The sequence below is a fragment of the Muscardinus avellanarius genome (assembly GCF_963383645.1).
Source record: "Muscardinus avellanarius genome assembly, chromosome: 12".
Classification (NCBI taxonomy): domain Eukaryota; kingdom Metazoa; phylum Chordata; class Mammalia; order Rodentia; family Gliridae; genus Muscardinus; species Muscardinus avellanarius.
This window is the reverse complement of record NC_137798.1, coordinates 8748613-8765680: the sequence shown is the minus strand read 5'-3', so window position 1 is coordinate 8765680 and position 17068 is coordinate 8748613. Positions and strand designations below refer to the sequence as shown.

General features: G+C 41.3%; 1 protein-coding gene across 1 annotated transcript in view; it reads right to left on the bottom strand.

Annotated features, from left to right (window-relative positions):
* Positions 1–15770, bottom strand: part of CEP152 (centrosomal protein 152) — a gene marked incomplete at its 3' end in the record, with an annotated part of 84826 nt that extends 69056 nt beyond the window's left edge. The window contains exons 1-5 of the mRNA XM_080707021.1: positions 15605–15770; positions 3117–3220; positions 2818–2890; positions 2457–2717; positions 844–1009 (exon numbers count right to left, since the gene is read on the bottom strand). Of these exons, the coding sequence (XP_080563147.1) occupies positions 844–1009; positions 2457–2717; positions 2818–2890; positions 3117–3220; positions 15605–15691 (691 nt within the window). The 5' untranslated portion in view covers positions 15692–15770. The remainder of the gene's footprint in view (positions 1–843; positions 1010–2456; positions 2718–2817; positions 2891–3116; positions 3221–15604) is intronic.
* Between the last annotated feature and the right edge of the window lie 1298 nt (positions 15771–17068).

Genomic DNA, 17068 nt, shown 5'->3' with positions numbered 1-17068 from the left:
TTGTCATCCCAGCATTCGGCAGGCTGAGACCTGGAGGATCGCGGTTCGCGGACAGCCTCAGCTACTTAGTGAGGCCCTCTGCAACTCAGTGAGACCCGGTTTCAAAATAAAGAATAAAAAATAGGGCAGAGGGTGTAGCTCAGAGGTAGAATGCCTCTGGGTTCCATCCCCAGACCCGAAAAAATAAAAATAAAAAAAATGAAATAAATAAATAAAATCTAAGTCAAATTCTGAATATAAAGTCATTTATATCAGAGTTGCCTAAGTATTACACTAACTGTAAAAATTGAAAGAGCAAGTTAGCTAGTAATGGGTAATTTATCAGATGACATTTCTATATAATGAAAAATCTGAAGCTGATGAGAAAACTGTATTCGTTTTCCAAAGCAGACTCCTGTAAGAAAAATCTGAGGCTCATAAAAAGTCTTAATGAATTACAATGACCCAAATATGTAGTTGAGAAGTTTTCTTGTGACTTTTCATTATGGAATTTGATTTCAAGTATAAAAAAGAAGAAAGAACAGCACAATCAATCCCCACAAACTCAGATTCAACAATTAGGAACCCAGGGCCAGTTCTGATTCATCCATACTCCTACCCCTCCTACCCAGTATTACACCCCCAATAACATACTGTTTTAAAGCAAATTCTAGATGTATTTATCATTTTATTTATAAATATTTCAGTATAGCACTCTAAAAATAAAAGCTTTTCAAAATACTGACCACAGTTCTATTGCCATATTTCAGAAAATACTTCTTGCAAGGTGTTCAAATATCTACTCAGTATTCAAAAATCCCCAACTATGTGAGTAAAAAAAATAAATATAAATGAGATACTTACTTTCATTAGCTCCTAAAAATTGCTGTTGCAGGCCTTCAAATGTGTTGTTTCCTGCCCTCTCCCGGCCTGGTGAACTATTATTCTGGACGGAAGATTGGTAAGGTTTATATGTTACTTTATAGGGCTCCACAACTTGACCACCGGGACCTTGTGATGGACCAAATTGCTATTATAATAAATGAAATTGATAATTAGGATTTTGCCATCTCTTTCAAAATACTCTGAATTAGACTGCTTAATTTTGTTCTGGTGGCATAATTCCAAACATTTTATGGACGTATTTGCTGGAAAACTACTTATTTTTTGTTTAACACCGTTGATTCCTTCCTTGTACCTTTGAGGACATAATGCAGCCAATTTCATAGACAGAGCTCAAGGATCCCAGTGAGAGTATAGAGAAGGCTTTTCTTGCGCAAGACTTAGGTGAGTCTGACGTCTGGGGACATCCTGAGAACATCAGAATACAAATGCTCGACGGGACGGTGTGATGCCACGCCTCATGATTAATAAACAGTCACTGACTTGTGGAACAAATAAGTCTCTAGCGATAGGAGTAAGAGAAAATGCACACCTTAAACGGACCAAAACAACCAACCTGTCATTGAGTGACACCAAACTGCAATTGGCAAGATGAGGCATCTGTTGTCAGTGAGAAATTCTAAGAAGCAGAGCAACTAGCTGTGTTCTGAGGTCTTATTTATTACACGCTCCCATCGTAAAAACCAAGGTGTGCTTTTTTGTTCTGTTTTGTTTCTGGTTTGTTTTTCCTTAACATTCATCCTGTCTATTGCTATAACACCATACAAAAGAGGTATTAGCTTTGAAGTCCTTGGCCTTTAATTTGTTATAAGAGTGGTGGGCAAGGAAATTGAGACAATGGAATGCTGTGCTCTACAGAAAACAACTGCTTTCACCCCGATGTCAGGGCACCCACACAGAGCTTCTCACAGAAGCACGGGGAACCAAAGAGGCCCGAAAAGGCGGTAAATGAGGACACTTCTTCTTTGGTAGGTGGGACTTCTAATGGACTTCTAACTCTTCCCAAGAAAGTTTCTATTTTAAACTTCGGGATTAGGATTATAATTGCATTTGATTGTTACAAAAAATAGCATAAATTATTTGGGTTCATTCACCTGAGTTAGTACAGAGTCAGAGATTTTTGTAGTTAAAATAAGTCATCATGAAGCCGGGCGTGGTGGTGCACGCTTGTATTCCCTACACCTGGGAGGATGAGACAGGAGGATCGCACTAGTTCGAAGCCAGCCTCAGCTACTTAGTGAGGCTCTCAGCAACTTAGTGAGACCCTGTTTCCAAATAAAGTAGGGACATTGGACCTCCAAGCTCCACCCCTGCCCTATTTTTTGTATTCTTTATTTTGAAACAGGGTCTCACTGAGTTGCAAAAGGCCTCACTAAGTAGCTGAGACTGTCCGCGAACCGCGATCCTCCGGTCTCAGCCTCCCAAATGCTGGGATTACAAGCGTGCGCCACCATGGCCAGCTTACAGACATTTCTTAAACACACACATTACATCATGCAAATTCATGTACATACACATGTCTTGTACATACACATGTACATACACATGTCTTGAGAGTCAGATTCTTACAATACCTGAAAATGGTTCCTCTGAGGATCTGAAAATTTAATCAGGTTGGCTGGCTGGTTGTTAAATTCCTGCATCTGGCCCTTGGGATATGGCCTAAAGTTTTCGGGAAGGTGATACAAGTTGGGCTGTTCATGTTTACTCGGAGGGCTGTAACCACTTCCGCCCTCGTCTCCACCTTCTACAGGATGGTACCCGAGACGTTGGTCTTCAGTCCTGCTCCGATTCTCTTCCCAGTCATTGCCATGTGTCTCTCCACCATACAACACCTGAGTTTCATTCAAGTTTCATTAGATAACAAAAATAAAATTCAGGCAGTAACATCCATTCCCACCCTCAACAAAGCTGTGGTCCCTGCCAGACACTTACATTGATGCTTTGGGATTTGGGCAGCATCTGATGCTCACTCCACTCCGCCTCCAACTGCTCGCACGGATGTGGTCTTGGGGAAAAGCGATACTTTAGACTGAAAGCCCATCATCTGTTTGGGCAGAGATACCAGAAAGACCCCCTCCTCAAGATTCTGCTATTTGTTTAATATGTGTTGTTTGCCCTCTGCCCCAAATTTCAGGAATCAGTGCTACAGCTGTGCACATTATTACTGGTAGAGAATCGAGAGAAAAAGACTGATAGAACACGGTGCACGTGAAGTGAACTCGGGTCCTTACCCGCCGTCTCCGCCGTCTTCGCTGCAGTCCGAATAGTGGAGCTCGGGGGAGGACGGCTCGTCATCCAGCATGTCATGGGGAAGGTCCGTGAGTAACTGCTGCAACTGAGGCGGGAAAGTCTGTATCAGTGTCACAGGCTGCAGTGCAGGCAGCCAGCCACACTGCTTCGTGACGGGGTCGACCACACAAGTCGAGGGAGTTTTCAAGTCCCCCACTTAATTTCTGAAGGTCCACATGAGTTGTGTTGATAACTTAAGGAAAGAAGGTTAGATAATATCAAGACTTATAGTGCAAGGCTTTTCTTTTGTTCCACAAAGGTCTCAGATTTATTTTATTTATTTTATTATTTTATTTATTTATTTTTGGTGGTACTGGGGTTCCTGGAATCCCTTCTACCTCCGGGCTACACTCCCAGATGTATTTTTACATTTTTATTTAGAAACAGGGTCTCTTAAGCCATGGCTGGCTTTGAACCTGTGCGATCCTCCTGTCTCCACTTCCCAAGCATGGGGATTACAGGTGTGTGCCACCACACCCAGCCAAGGTCTCAGATTTAAATAATGCAACTGAAGGACTTCTTTATAGACACAGAGCGAGTCATAAGAATGGTGCCATCGTTGTGTTGTGCTGTCAGAGGGCTGACTTGCATCTCAGAGGCCCGTTTTACAGGTCATCGGACCTAGGCTGTTGACAAGCAGGCACCCGGGGGAGCTGAGTTGCCAGACGCACTTGCCCAGGTGGTGAAAACAGCAGCAGGTGGCCAGACAGCCCTTCAGCCCCCCTGGGATTAGTTGGTAGACAGCCAGCTAATTCGAGGGGCAAACAGACACACAATACTCAACACTCTGATAAAACATCTGTGTGAAACGGGATTGGAAGGTTCCGATTTCTACAGACAGCACTCTTAAACACACCACACGAATACTAATAAAAGATCATTTGACTTCATCCTCCAATCTTATTCTAGAAAAGTCACACCCTTAGTATTCTGTCCACAGAAATCAGACAATGTAAATTCATTCAAGTTTCAAGAAAAAAATATGATAAAAAGATGAATTTGAGCTGGGCGTGGTGGTGCACTCTTGTAATCCCAGGCCTCGAGAGGCCAGGACAGGGGGATAACTTGCCTCAGTTACTAATTCAGTGAGGCTCTCAGCAACTCAGTGAGACCCTGTTTCCAAATAAAATACAAAATAAGTCTGGCAGTGTAGCCTGGAGGTAGAAAGCCCCGGGATTCCATTCCAGTACCACAAAAAGAAAAAAGATGAATTTGTTGAATTTTCAGGTATCATCAATATCATTGAATTTCAATTCAATACCAATTGAAATTCAACACATTTCTTTCTTCAAGTCCCAATATAATGTCTTAAATTTTGTAGCAATCAGAGCCAGGTGTGGTGGCACACGTTTGCAGTCCCAGTACTTGGGAGGCTGAGACAGAAGGATCACAGGTTCGAGGCCAGCCTCAGCTACTTAGTGAGGCCCTCTGCAACTTAGTGAGATCCTGTTTCAAAATAAAAACTGAAAAATAAGGCTAGGCATGTAGCTGGGAGGTAGAATGCCTCTGGGTTCAATTCCCAGTACCTACACACACACACACACACACACACACACACACACACACACTGTAGCAATCAGAAGAATCAAATATTATGTTACCAAATACGTTGTAGGAAAATTGCTTATAATGACTTTCCTTTAAGAAACTAAGCACCAGTTTAACAAATTTACTAAGTCCCTCCAAAGCATATAAATCAATCCCATAAAATTCTGTGATGAGGGCATTTAATGACATTAGATACTCTAAAATCACGGAAAGAAAAAAATTAGCTGCGCCTTAAACTATGGAAGGTTGTTGTGCTTTATTGTTTCCCAATTTCTCCATCACTAGTAGAAAAGAAATAGGATATACCTTCCACATATCTGTATATCGTGTTTAGAATTCTTTTTTTAAAATTGGGGATGGAACCCTTCTCCGGGCTACACTCCCAGACCTATTTTATATTTTTACTTGGAAACAGGGTCTCTTAAGCCAGTGAGGGGCTTTGAAACTGCGCCATCCTCCTGTCCCTGCCTCCCAAGTGCGGGGATTACAAGTGCGCGCCACCACACCCGGCCTAGAATTTTTTAAAACTTTCTTAAAACCTATGATTTTAGAAATATATCCTATAAAGGGTCTGCAAAAAAGTGTCCCAAATTATTATCTGAGTTTTGTGAAATAAAACTTGGAAATGGAAACATAACGTGTGAGGTGGAAAGCGTAGATACCGCTTCTGATATATTTCTGATATTCCTACTTTTTAAAAATAATATATTATCTCAGTCCATTTGGCTTTAAGATGAAACAAAAGGATTTTCTTTCCAATGAAAATTATCTTTACCTTTAAACTTGCCGGATGACTTCCGGGAAGATGGCGACCGAGAAAAGCGGGGCTTAAGAGTCCCGCTAACAACCAATCTCCATTACCACAAAAAGAGCGCCTTTCATAGCCAGAAAACACCATCACCAGAAAAACAAAAAAACCACCAGGCTCCAGAGAGAAAGCGGACTGAGAACAGAGCTCAGGGCCACAGAGGAGACACACGCGCCCGAGGACGCGGCAGCAGCGCCATACTGCCGGCGGCAGCGGCGAGTTCACCGGACGGCTACAGCAAGCCGAGGTGAGCCACTGCGGAACAGCCAGGCGGGATCTTTCGGCGCAGACAGCATTTAAAGCTCCCAGTGGCTGAGCTCAGCACACGCTGCAGGGATTCAGAGTGGAAATCAAAACCAGAGAAGAAAAAATACGCCAGCCTCATGGCCGAGGGCGTGGCAGAGGCGCCATATTGCCACCGGCGGCGGCAGCAGCAGTGAATTCACCGAGTCCAGTACAGCTACATCTACGTACTCAAGAACAGTGAGTCAAATTGCGGGCCACAGAGGAGAAATCCCAGTATTGTGCCTCCTGGGACTTGACCCAGTGAGGGAGTGGTGGTGGCAGATATATCACACCATAGGAGAGCGTGCAACCTGGCACCCCCCATAGTTTAAAGCAGCCTCTATCGACTCCCTGGGTCGGAGACTCTGTGATACAACCCAGTAAAGGAGTAGTAGGGTCTGAGATAATACAGACTCGAGATCCAGAGCACCTTAAGTGAAGCCATAGTGACCCAAGGGAAGAACCCAGAGAAGGCACAAACCTCCGAAATCATGGGAAAGAGGAATAACACTGAAGTAATGAATGTGCACAACCCCACAACATCAGAACCTGATAAAACAGAAAATCAGAGATTTCTAGAAGATCAAATCAGGAAAATAACTGTAGAAATAATAGAGGTGCTTCGAAAAGAACTCAGAGAGAGCCAAAAAGAGATAAAGGATGCAATTAATGAAGTAAAGGCCTCAATTCAAAGCACAAACAACCGATTAGACCACATGGAGAACAGAATCTCGTTCTTAGAAGATGAGCAATCCAAAAATGAATGCATAGTTTCTAATCTAGAAAAAGATATCCAACAGCAGGAATCTGACATTGAAGAAATATGGGCCCATTTTAAGAGAGCTAACCTAAGAATAATTGGAATAGAGGAGGGAAAAGAAAGTGAAACCAAAGGGATCAACAATCTCTTCAAGGAAGTAATAGCAGAAAATTTTCCAAATATAGAGCAAGAGGTTGATACACAGATCCAGGAAACTTATAGAACTCCCTTTAGACAGGATCCGAGAAGAGGATCCCCACGCCATATAATTGTCAAAATGACCAATGTGGAAGCCAAGCAGAGAATCTTAAAGGCAACAAAAACAAAGGGCCAAGTGACATTCAGAGGCAAACCAATTAGAATCACTCCAGACTTCCCAAACCAAGTCATGAGAGCCAGAAGGGCTTGGAGTAACATATTCCAAACTCTGAAAGAAAACAACTTCCAGCCAAAAATTTCCTATCCAGCAAAACTTTCTATCAAATTAGATGGAGAAATAAGAAGCTTCCATGACAAACAGAAACTGAAGGAATTTATGTCTTCAAAACCAGCGCTAGAGAAAATACTCAAAGAGATTAACTACAAAGAAGAAATAGGTAACACTCACCAGAACCAGAGAAACAAGAGTTTCCATCCAACAGACAACTAAGATTGGTTATCTGTGGAGATTCATTATTTATGTTAGTCTTTTACCTATCTCTAAATTGTATTGTTTGCCTTTATTGTTGTTAATTTTTAGGATTTCTAGTTGGAATATTAATATACCTTCAGATATAGCATTTGGAAATATTTTATCCAATTCTATTAGTAACTTTTAACTCTGTTTACATTGTCTTTGGATATACAATATTTTCTTTTATTTTTTAGGGAGTTTGTATATTCTTCTGTTGCCTGTGCCATTGAAATCATATCCAAGAAATCACTGCCAATTTCAATGTTGTGAGGTTTTATGACCCAGATTTTCTCCTAAAAGTTTATAGTCTTAAGATTTATATTTAGGTCTTTTATCTAGTTTGAGTTAATACTTGTATGTGGGATTAGGTAAGGGTCCAATTTTATTCTTTTCCATGTAATTATTATTTTTCAACAATATTTAGTTAAAAGATTATTATTTCCACCACCAAATCTTCGTGGAAACCTTGTCAAAAATAACTTGACAATATAGGGAAGAAGTTAGCTCTAGGCTTGTATTTAACTCCAATGGTCTATATATCTGCCTTTAGAACAGTACTACACTGTTTCAATTATTGTAGCTTTATATGGTTTGAAATCAGAAAATATACATCTTCTAGCTTTGTTTTTGCTTCGAGATTGTTTTGGGTATCTAGAGTCCATATTCCATATCAGGATAGATTTTTTTCTGAAAAATAAATATATGATAGTTTCACCTAAAAAAAAGAAAAAAATATTCTCTGGTAAGAAAGAAAGCAAAAAGAAATATTGAAATGTTATCTTTAAGACATCAAAAGCTTGGTATCAGACAAATGAAACTGTTATGTGAGATTATCATTTTTAATTTTGGATAAATTGCTATAATACTAGATGTCAACCACTAAGCCAAGCATGGGAGGGAGGGATGGGGAGAGAATGGGGTGGGGATCGGGTGGGGGCTGACTGGGCGATGTGTGCATGTATGTCTACAAAAGTTTGTATCCCACTATGATGTATGAATACAGTGCACCAATAAAATAAAATTTAAAAAATAAATAAATAAATAAATAAATAAATAAATAAATAAATAAACTTGCCGGATACTACTATTAACAACCAAGACTTTGATTTTTGCCTACCTGCTCACACAGGGGAGTTGAAAAATCATTTTGAGGATCAACCATAGCAGAATTAAGCAAAAATACAAAGAATAAGAAGCGGAGACACACAAAAAACACGAAAACCAAAACAAAATACATCGACATATACTAGTTGTCTCAGATTACAGAGACAAAACGCACCAGGAAAAAAGAACCTTATCTGTGAGGTTTTAAAAAGCATTGTAAACTGATCTGTGTATAATTATGCATTGCTGCTTTATGGAGAAACACACGATCTCTACAGGTTGCATGGCCGAAATTAATGACAAAATAAATATTTTATGCGTATATCAGCAAGAATATTTTCTTCTAACCCTTCAGTGAGGTTCAAGGACATGGCCTTATGACACAGAGGAACCTTGACCAGGGCATCTGAAGGGCACATTCTCCTCCCACACAAAAATAGCAATAGCTCTGAAATAATTAAGCAGTTATTCTAGCTTTCTTTGTGATATCAGAGAACTGGCGTCCGTGGAAGAAAACAGGAGTGTGATCAATCAACAAATCAAAAGCTCCTGAACCCAGAGGTTAACTTATCAACTAGAAAGGTCATCCCTCTGGTATTTAGGGTCCCGTGTTTTACATATATGCTAACATTTTATCATTTAGCTCATCTTCAAAACATTTCTCCATCATGTTCTTTGGCATGGCTGGATCTTACTCCTTATCTTCCATAACTTCTACAGCCTCCAGGACAGAAAGGCTCAACGGGGCGAATTCCTCGTAAAAAAGCCACTCGGGAATAAAATCCCACCCCCAGCATTTCTCCGTCCAAGAATCAAGGTGCGCCTCCTCCCGCCCCCACTGCCCAATACATTTTGCTTTTGGTCATTAACCCTTGTGCCACAGAACACAAATTTTCCATCCTGACCTATGCATGGTCCCAGATAGGGAATTTTAGAAGCTACATTCCTCGTTAAAGATTCACTCCCTTCCAAATACAAATCCAAAGGTAAAAATAATAATCCCTGCAAATGACAAGATTTGACCCCATTCACTAATTTTAAATCCAACCAACTGCTCTTTGGCTGCAAGCAGCCATCCTCTCAGTGGGATATTATTGCCTTTCAGCTGAATTTAATAATTTAAGAGACATCTCCCCCAGAAAAAAAATTTTTTTGCTCCTTCAAAGCTCTGCCTAAATAAATACATTCCGAATCATTATATCAACTCCTCTCCTTTTACATCATGTTTCTGTCCTAAAAAAGAGAGGGGGTATTTATCTCAAAGGACTTTATAAAAAAAAAAAAACATTTTAGAGTAACCCTATGTTAAGGAGAGAATTTAAAGCAGGCAATATGTAAGCCTCTTGTGAAGATGTCCAACTTAAGTAAACAGCCTGTCTTCAGAGCCTACAATCCCAACTATTCTCAGTTCTCAGATGACTATTCAGCAGTTCTCAGATGACAAGCCACAGAACACACCTCCCAAGAGAAAAAAAACCAATGGGCTGGCCAACGGTCGTACTCTTTAGAAACAGGCTCCTGATAAGTACACTTCTGAAAAGATCTTCAAATTTACAAAATGAATTCCACAACAATGCCCTCATGGATGCACACTACGCAGAATCTATTTTAACCCAGGAACCACATTTAAAACACACTTGAAGAGGCTCAGTATGGAATGGCTGAAGGGCCAAAATAACTCGGCAGCTACGGCTTAAGTCTCTGCCTCACGCCGTGCTCAGAAGGCAAAAGCTTTTACACAGGTATTTCATTAAAGTCGGTTTCATCGTGTTGGCAGGGAAGAACCTGTCTAGTTGCTGACTATCTGAGAGAGAAATATGGCCACGTTTATGAGAAGTTGAGGGGCGCTTCGGAGGCACGTGGTGGAGTTTTGGCTGAGAGGGGCACTGGAGTCCTCCAAGCAAAGCTTTCATCTGAAGTGAGAAAGACAAGGCCCGGAAAACACCAGGAGCCAATCACTGCAAAGTGAACGGTAAAGTCCCAGGGCTGGAGCCAGAACCTGGTCTCCCAGCTCCGCGCTCCCTCTCCTACGTGATGTGTGGTCGGCCACTGGGAGACGCTGGTTTCTACCCGTCTGAGGATAAATAAGCTTTCCTCCTGCCCGCCAGCATCCCACACTTTTGTGCCGTGACTGTCCTTGGAAGACACAGCTACGATATGGGGGAATTCACAAGACACAAGCCAGAGAAGGTGCGAGTAACAGCTGTAGAAAAACATAAACACGTGAAGAGGATCGTTTGTTTCTTGAATTTTCTTGGGAAATGACAAGAAAATTCCACTTAATAAGTCGAATAATATGGAATGTAAATATTAGCTTTGCGACTCCCTCTAGTGGAAACAAAATACCAAAATGTTTCCACAATTACATCAAGCCAAGGCTGTTCTTTAAAGAGTGGAGGACATTCCAGGCAATGGAACCTCACCTCTCAGATACACATTTCTAAGCTCACAGCGCTTGATTACGCTGTTAGAGAACCCCCAAAACAAACCAGGAGAGTCCTAGGCAGCATGCCGGGTGTGAGCTTCCCTCTGCCAGATGCTCCTTAAACCACCTACCTTTGTAATCGAGCTCATTTTAAGTATGTCATCCCTCAACTGCCATCAGCAGCAGTAATCTCTTGAGAGCACAGATGTCCGAGTCATTCTACCCCAAACCACCAGCTCCAGAATATAACTTTACTACCCTGAATCCAGAAATAACCACCAAGACACTCCTGGTGACCTAGCAGAAGGCACATGTATACCCCAGCAGACTGTGAGCGTCCCAAAGGACAATCTGCCTTAAGCTGTGGTTTTGCCAATAACTTGGAAGCTAAATAACAGCCATTCTTAACACAAAAACAACTCGATCTCTGTGACAGCCAACTGTGAAACCAGAGTGATTTCAGGTAGAGAGCATTTTGGAAAGTTTCACTGTTATATTATGACCGAGTTCACAGAAGAGCCTTGGATTCTTCTTTTTTGGCCAGCTTTATAAAGAAGCTAGCCTCAGACACTTTGGATGAGGTCTGCTGAGCAGCGTGGACAACTAACTACATCAGCAGCTCTCAAAAGCTATGTGCCTCAGTTGTGAGGAGTAAGAATCCATGTGACCATTAATTGCTATGAATATTGACAATATACCATCTCTCACTCACTCAGGCACTAATCTGTTCTAGGGACTGCTTAAGAAATGGAATTTTAATGAAAAGGCTGTGGGTATGCCCTCCTGGTATGTCTTGGCCCAGAGTAAGAGTTCTAGCCATTTAGAAATGACTATAGTATCTAACTTCGCTACAAAGTTCTTGGAGGTTTTTTTGGAAACATGGGTCTATTCGTGGTGGTCTGTGTCTTGAGGTTCCATTGGTCTAAAATATCCTGCGAATATCCAGTCACTTATTTACTGAGTGACTTTCCTTTCTTAAAGATCAAAATGCTCTTTCTTGCGGGGCATGGTGGCGTGCACACTTGTAATCCCAGCCTTTGGGAGGCTGAGACAGGAGAATTGTAGGTTCGCGGCCAGCCTCAGCTACTTACCGAGGTCTTCCACAACTCAGTGAGACCCTGTTTCAAAATAAAGAATAAAAAAGAGGGCTGGGGGTGTAGCTTAGAGATAGAATGCCCCTAGGTCCCATCCCCAGTATGGAAAAAAAAGAAATGCACTTTCTCCATTTGACCTTAAATGCATACAATGTAGGGAATAGGAAGAGCAGAGGCAAGATCATAATGGGAGAGCTGCTAACGAGGATGACATGGAGGTTGGAATTTGACAATTATTATTCACTGAGTTATGGGCAAATGTGGACAAAATCCCAACTGGCTCCTAAGGAACACGATTAGACACAGCTCAGTAAATCATGTCATGTTACCAATTAGCAATGCATCCTAGAAGGTCAGAATGAGGACTAGCCTTCCTCTCAGACACAGACAGAAGCTCCCACAAACCTTTCGCAGGGTACATTACAAAGCAGACGTGTGTGCTTGGCCAGCCTTCCACCAGACATCCTCTCACATAAGTTGACCGAATGCAAAGGGAATCGGTAAGAAAAGACAGCAGTGTGTATTAGTCTACTGCTAGCAGGTATAACACCAGCCGCAATCTCAAAGCCACTGAAGAGGCAGCAGAAAAAGATTGCTCTTTCTTTCTTTCTTTCTTTCTTTCTTTCTTTCTTTCTTTCTTTTTTTAGTACTGGGGATCAAACTCAGAGGCATTCTACCTCTGAGCCCTATTTTATTTTTATTTTGAAACAAGATCTCATCAAATTGCTAAGGGTCTCACTAAGTTGCTGAGGCTGGCCTTGAGCCCGCAATCCCGGCTCAGCCTCCCAAGCGCAGGGATTATGGGTATTTCCCACCATACCATACCCAGCAAGCCTGCTCTTTTCTTTCATATCTCAAAGCAGTCAACTGTTCTGCTACTGTAGGGCCAAGAGACTAAACATTTAAAGGCTTCTGGGTATAAAAGCAAGCTTGGGATTGACCAGCCAAATTACTATTTTAACTTGCAGTGACAAAGTATATATACAGCTGAATTTTTTAAATGTGCTTTTAATGTTGCATTATATTCTCACATCATAATGTAAATCATGAGGACAGTATAATCTAAATACATACACACAGCACTTGGTGCCCCGCCTCCCCATGCCTCCCATCCAAATACAGAGCACCAAGACTAATACATACATACACATAGTCAATGGAGTGTTCCACTAATGAACCTGCCGTCCGCCTCCCCCTCTGCTTGACCTCCCCCTGGCTCCATCATCTGGAGTCCCTCTCACATCCCAATTACTCCTTAGCTTGTGCATATTAGAGAAAACACATGACCCTTCACTTTTTGTGGTTGGCCTGTCTCACTTAACATTATGTTCTCCAGGTCTTTCCATTTTCCTGCAAATGACTTAATTTTGTTCGTCTTAATTGCTGAGTAGAATTCCATTGTGTGTATTTCCCATAATTTTGCAATCCATTCATCTGTTGATGGAGACCTAGGTTGGTTCCATATTTTGGCTAGTGCAAATTGTGCTGCTATGAACATAGGCGTGCGTATGTTACTGTAGTTCTCTGATTTCAACCCGTTTGGAAAGATACCCAGGAGTGGTAGAGCCGAATCCTATGGTGGATCCATTCCCAGTTTTCTGAGGAATCTCCACACTGATCTCCATAGTGGGTGAACTAGTTTGCACTCCCACCAAGTGTGTAGAAGAATTTCTATTTCCTCACACCCTCACCAACATTGATTGTTATTTCACTTCTTTATGCTTGCCACTCTGATTGGGGTTAGATGGAATCTCAGCCTAGTTTTGATTTGCATCTCCCTGATGCCAATGACATTGAACATTCTTTCATGTATCTATTAGCCGTTTGTATCTCTTCTTTTGTGAAGTGTCTATTCAGTTCAGTTGTCCATTTCTTAATTGGGTTATTTGTTTTTCTAGTGTAAAGTCTTTTAAATTCTTTGTATATTCTAGATATTAGCCCTCTATCAGAATGGTAGCTGATAAAGATCTCCCATTCTGTAGGCTTTCCCTTTAGGCTTTGATGGTTTCCTTTGATGAGCAGAAACTTTTTAGTTTAATTCCATACCACTTATTAATCCTTGTTTTAATTTCCTGAGCTATAAACCCGAGTTTTTAAGAAAAATTCTGAATTTTGTAACTAAAAATCTGAAATTCCCTAGCCTCTAACTTACTTTATTTTTTAAAGTAGGAACATTTTTACTAACATGAAGTTTCTAAAGACTATAACCATAATCAAACTAAAAATAATTATGAGTAAATCGGCTTTCACCTACGATACCACTACCGCTATGATTACTGACATCATTTTCTGAAGTTACTAGAGTTAAATTTGTTACATTTTCTCTTTTCCCCTCTGCCAGCAACACATATTCTTAGATATTTCAGCTTTCCAGAGCTCCTTTGCTTCTAGAAACTGTGTCTCAGAATATAATCTATCAAATAGATGATCCTGATGGCTGTTTTCTATACTATCTAGAATCGCCTCCGTAATAATATCCCCTTTAACATTTTCACACACAGTATATCTGGCAATACGCTGTAATATCCTACTCATCTTTTCCGTGCTTCTCCAGTGAAAAGTCATCTGTCAGAATACTTTTTCTTCTTCTTTACAGCAGATATCTAAATACCCCCACACAAATCCCAGTGACTGCATCACAGCCGGCTACCCAAAGCCGTCAGTCCCGTGAGCCGTGTGCTACCACGTCTCAAGGTAACAAAGTCTTCCTTCCCATCCTTGCTCAATTATATTCTAAGCCCGCACCTCTTATCATACACGGCCAAGCAAGAAATGTGACTCGAACTAAAAAGAATCACAAGTACCTGAATCTCACCTGTAACCCCACTGCTTCTGTAACCACTGCTGTCATTTACCCAGCCAGCACTTCCTAGGCGCCAGTAATTCTGTTAAACACCTTATAGAGAAAGCGCACGGTCTTCCCTCCTCTCCATTCCTTTGTAATCTATAAAACGTGTAGCATCCCAACAGATCTTTCAGACACCTGATCAGACACCGCTTCCCCACGTAAGGTCCTCCATTGGCTTCCCTGTGCTCTTAGAATAAAACACAAACACCTCATCATGAGTTACCAGGAACTGGCCCCCGCCAGAGCTTCTCCTCACGCCCATCCTCACTGAGCCGCACCCGCCATCCACCCCTCGCTCACACATTACCAGCACCATGGCTTTCTGTTTTTTTTCTGCAGGTACAAAGGGTCTCCTCCTGGCTTCCCAGCTTTCTATACTTGTGGCTTGGCCCAGAATGCTCCTTCCCAAGCTTCCCCATGGACGGTTCCTTCTCGTGAGTCAAGTCTGACTGCTCCAAGGGATTCTTCGCTGACTACCCCATCTGCCAGAGTCCCCTACCAAATGCTTTCCTGTCACCTGCTTTACCTGTCGCCTAACAGTGATAAAATGTCACTTAAGTTACTTTATCCACTTGTTTATTTGGTTGTTGCCTGCCTCCAACAGGATGTGAACTGTCTGAAGCATCCAATGTTCCAAGCACCTAGAAACAAGGCTTCTCCTCCCAAAGCCAGCCACTGCCTCCTAAAGCGCTTCACAATGTAACCATCTGATGGCATTACTCAGTTGTGTTGAGTTCTGAGTGTCCATCTTTGAAAGGTCCGAGGATCAGGCTTTAGGGTTTGTGTCATTATGAGAATTATAAATCCCTCTGAAATGATATGATTTGGATCAACAAAGAACAGTTGCTAAGGACTGGGCCTGGATCTTTTTTCTGAGTAACTCACCTCTTTTTCTCTTTCGTAGTCTTCTTTGTCAAATTCTTCATCTTCATTCTGTGTCGGAAGTGCAACACTGCCAAAGTCTAATGACATGGTCCTCCTGTGGAAAGGAGAAGATATCTGATTCTAAATAGCCCATAGTCTTCCCAGGAAAAACAAAACAAAACAAAACAAAACAAAAAACATAAGATACACAAAGTCAGAAGACAACAGATTAGGAGAAAATATGTATATTCATGTAGGATACTACAAATATATGTATTTGTATGTTTCATGTATGTACTACAAGTATAAAGAGAGTTCTTACAAATTAATTGTGATTCACAGAAAGTAGCTATACGACAGCAATTTGAAATAATTTAAAATGTAAGTAGGTAATAAAACTACAAATTTTTCTGGTGGTCTAGAGAGTATACAACAGTGGGATTTTTGCACATACACAAAATTAGATGACAATAATAAACTAGATAATGCCAAACATAAAAATCTGAAGAATAAGTTCAAACTAAATTTCAAAACTGATGTATTAAACATGGCACAGGTGGTATCCTCCATCTTTGGCTTCACTCCTTGAATGTTACAAATCTAAGCTTCATGCTGTACAAAAAGAGGGCCTCTAAATTCTGAGTTGATGATTGCTAGTGAAAAGTGACTTCCAATCTGGTAAACCCGTCCAACAAAAATCCAAGTACTAAACGTCCTGCTCTTCGGTTGCTAAAATCAAGTTCTGGTGAAAAACGGAAGCAAAGCCATGAAATGATGCCACTGTGAGGTCCCAGGTTCAAACATCAAAATCTCCCTGCAGAGCCTATCTTGGGTGGCACAAGTCAACAGGAGACGGCCCATGCTCCAAAAAACTGCTGATTATTTAAATTACATGAAGAGAGCCTTACACTACACCCGAAGTTTCCAGAATTCAGGACTCTAAAGAATTCAGACCAAAAAAGTAGGCAGGGGTCATCAAGTGCTCTTCATGACAACAAAATGCACCCTGGTGGAATGTGAGCCGTATCTCATTCACTTTACCTTTTACACTCTAAGAGCTCACTAATTTATTTTGAAACAGGGTATCGCTAAGTTGCTAAGGGTTTCCCTAAGTTGTTGAGGCTGGCCTCAAACCTGCAATCTTTCTGTTTAAGCCTCTTGAGTACTGGATAACAGGCGTGTGCCACCACTCCACACCTGGCCCAAAGGCATTTTGCCATAATGAATTTAACTCCCTAGCTAGGCGCGGTGGAGTATACCTGTAATCTCAGTACGTAGGAGGCTGAGACAGAAGGATCACAGGTTTGAGGCCCGTTTCAGCAACTTAGTGAGACCTTGTTTCAAAATAAAAAAATAAATAAAGGGCTGAGGATATAGCTCAGAGGTGGAAAGCCCTGCATTTTGATTCCCAATACAGAGAGAGGAAAAGAGAGAAAGGAAAACCATTTAATTTAACTAGGCAAGGTAACACATAATCCCAGCTAC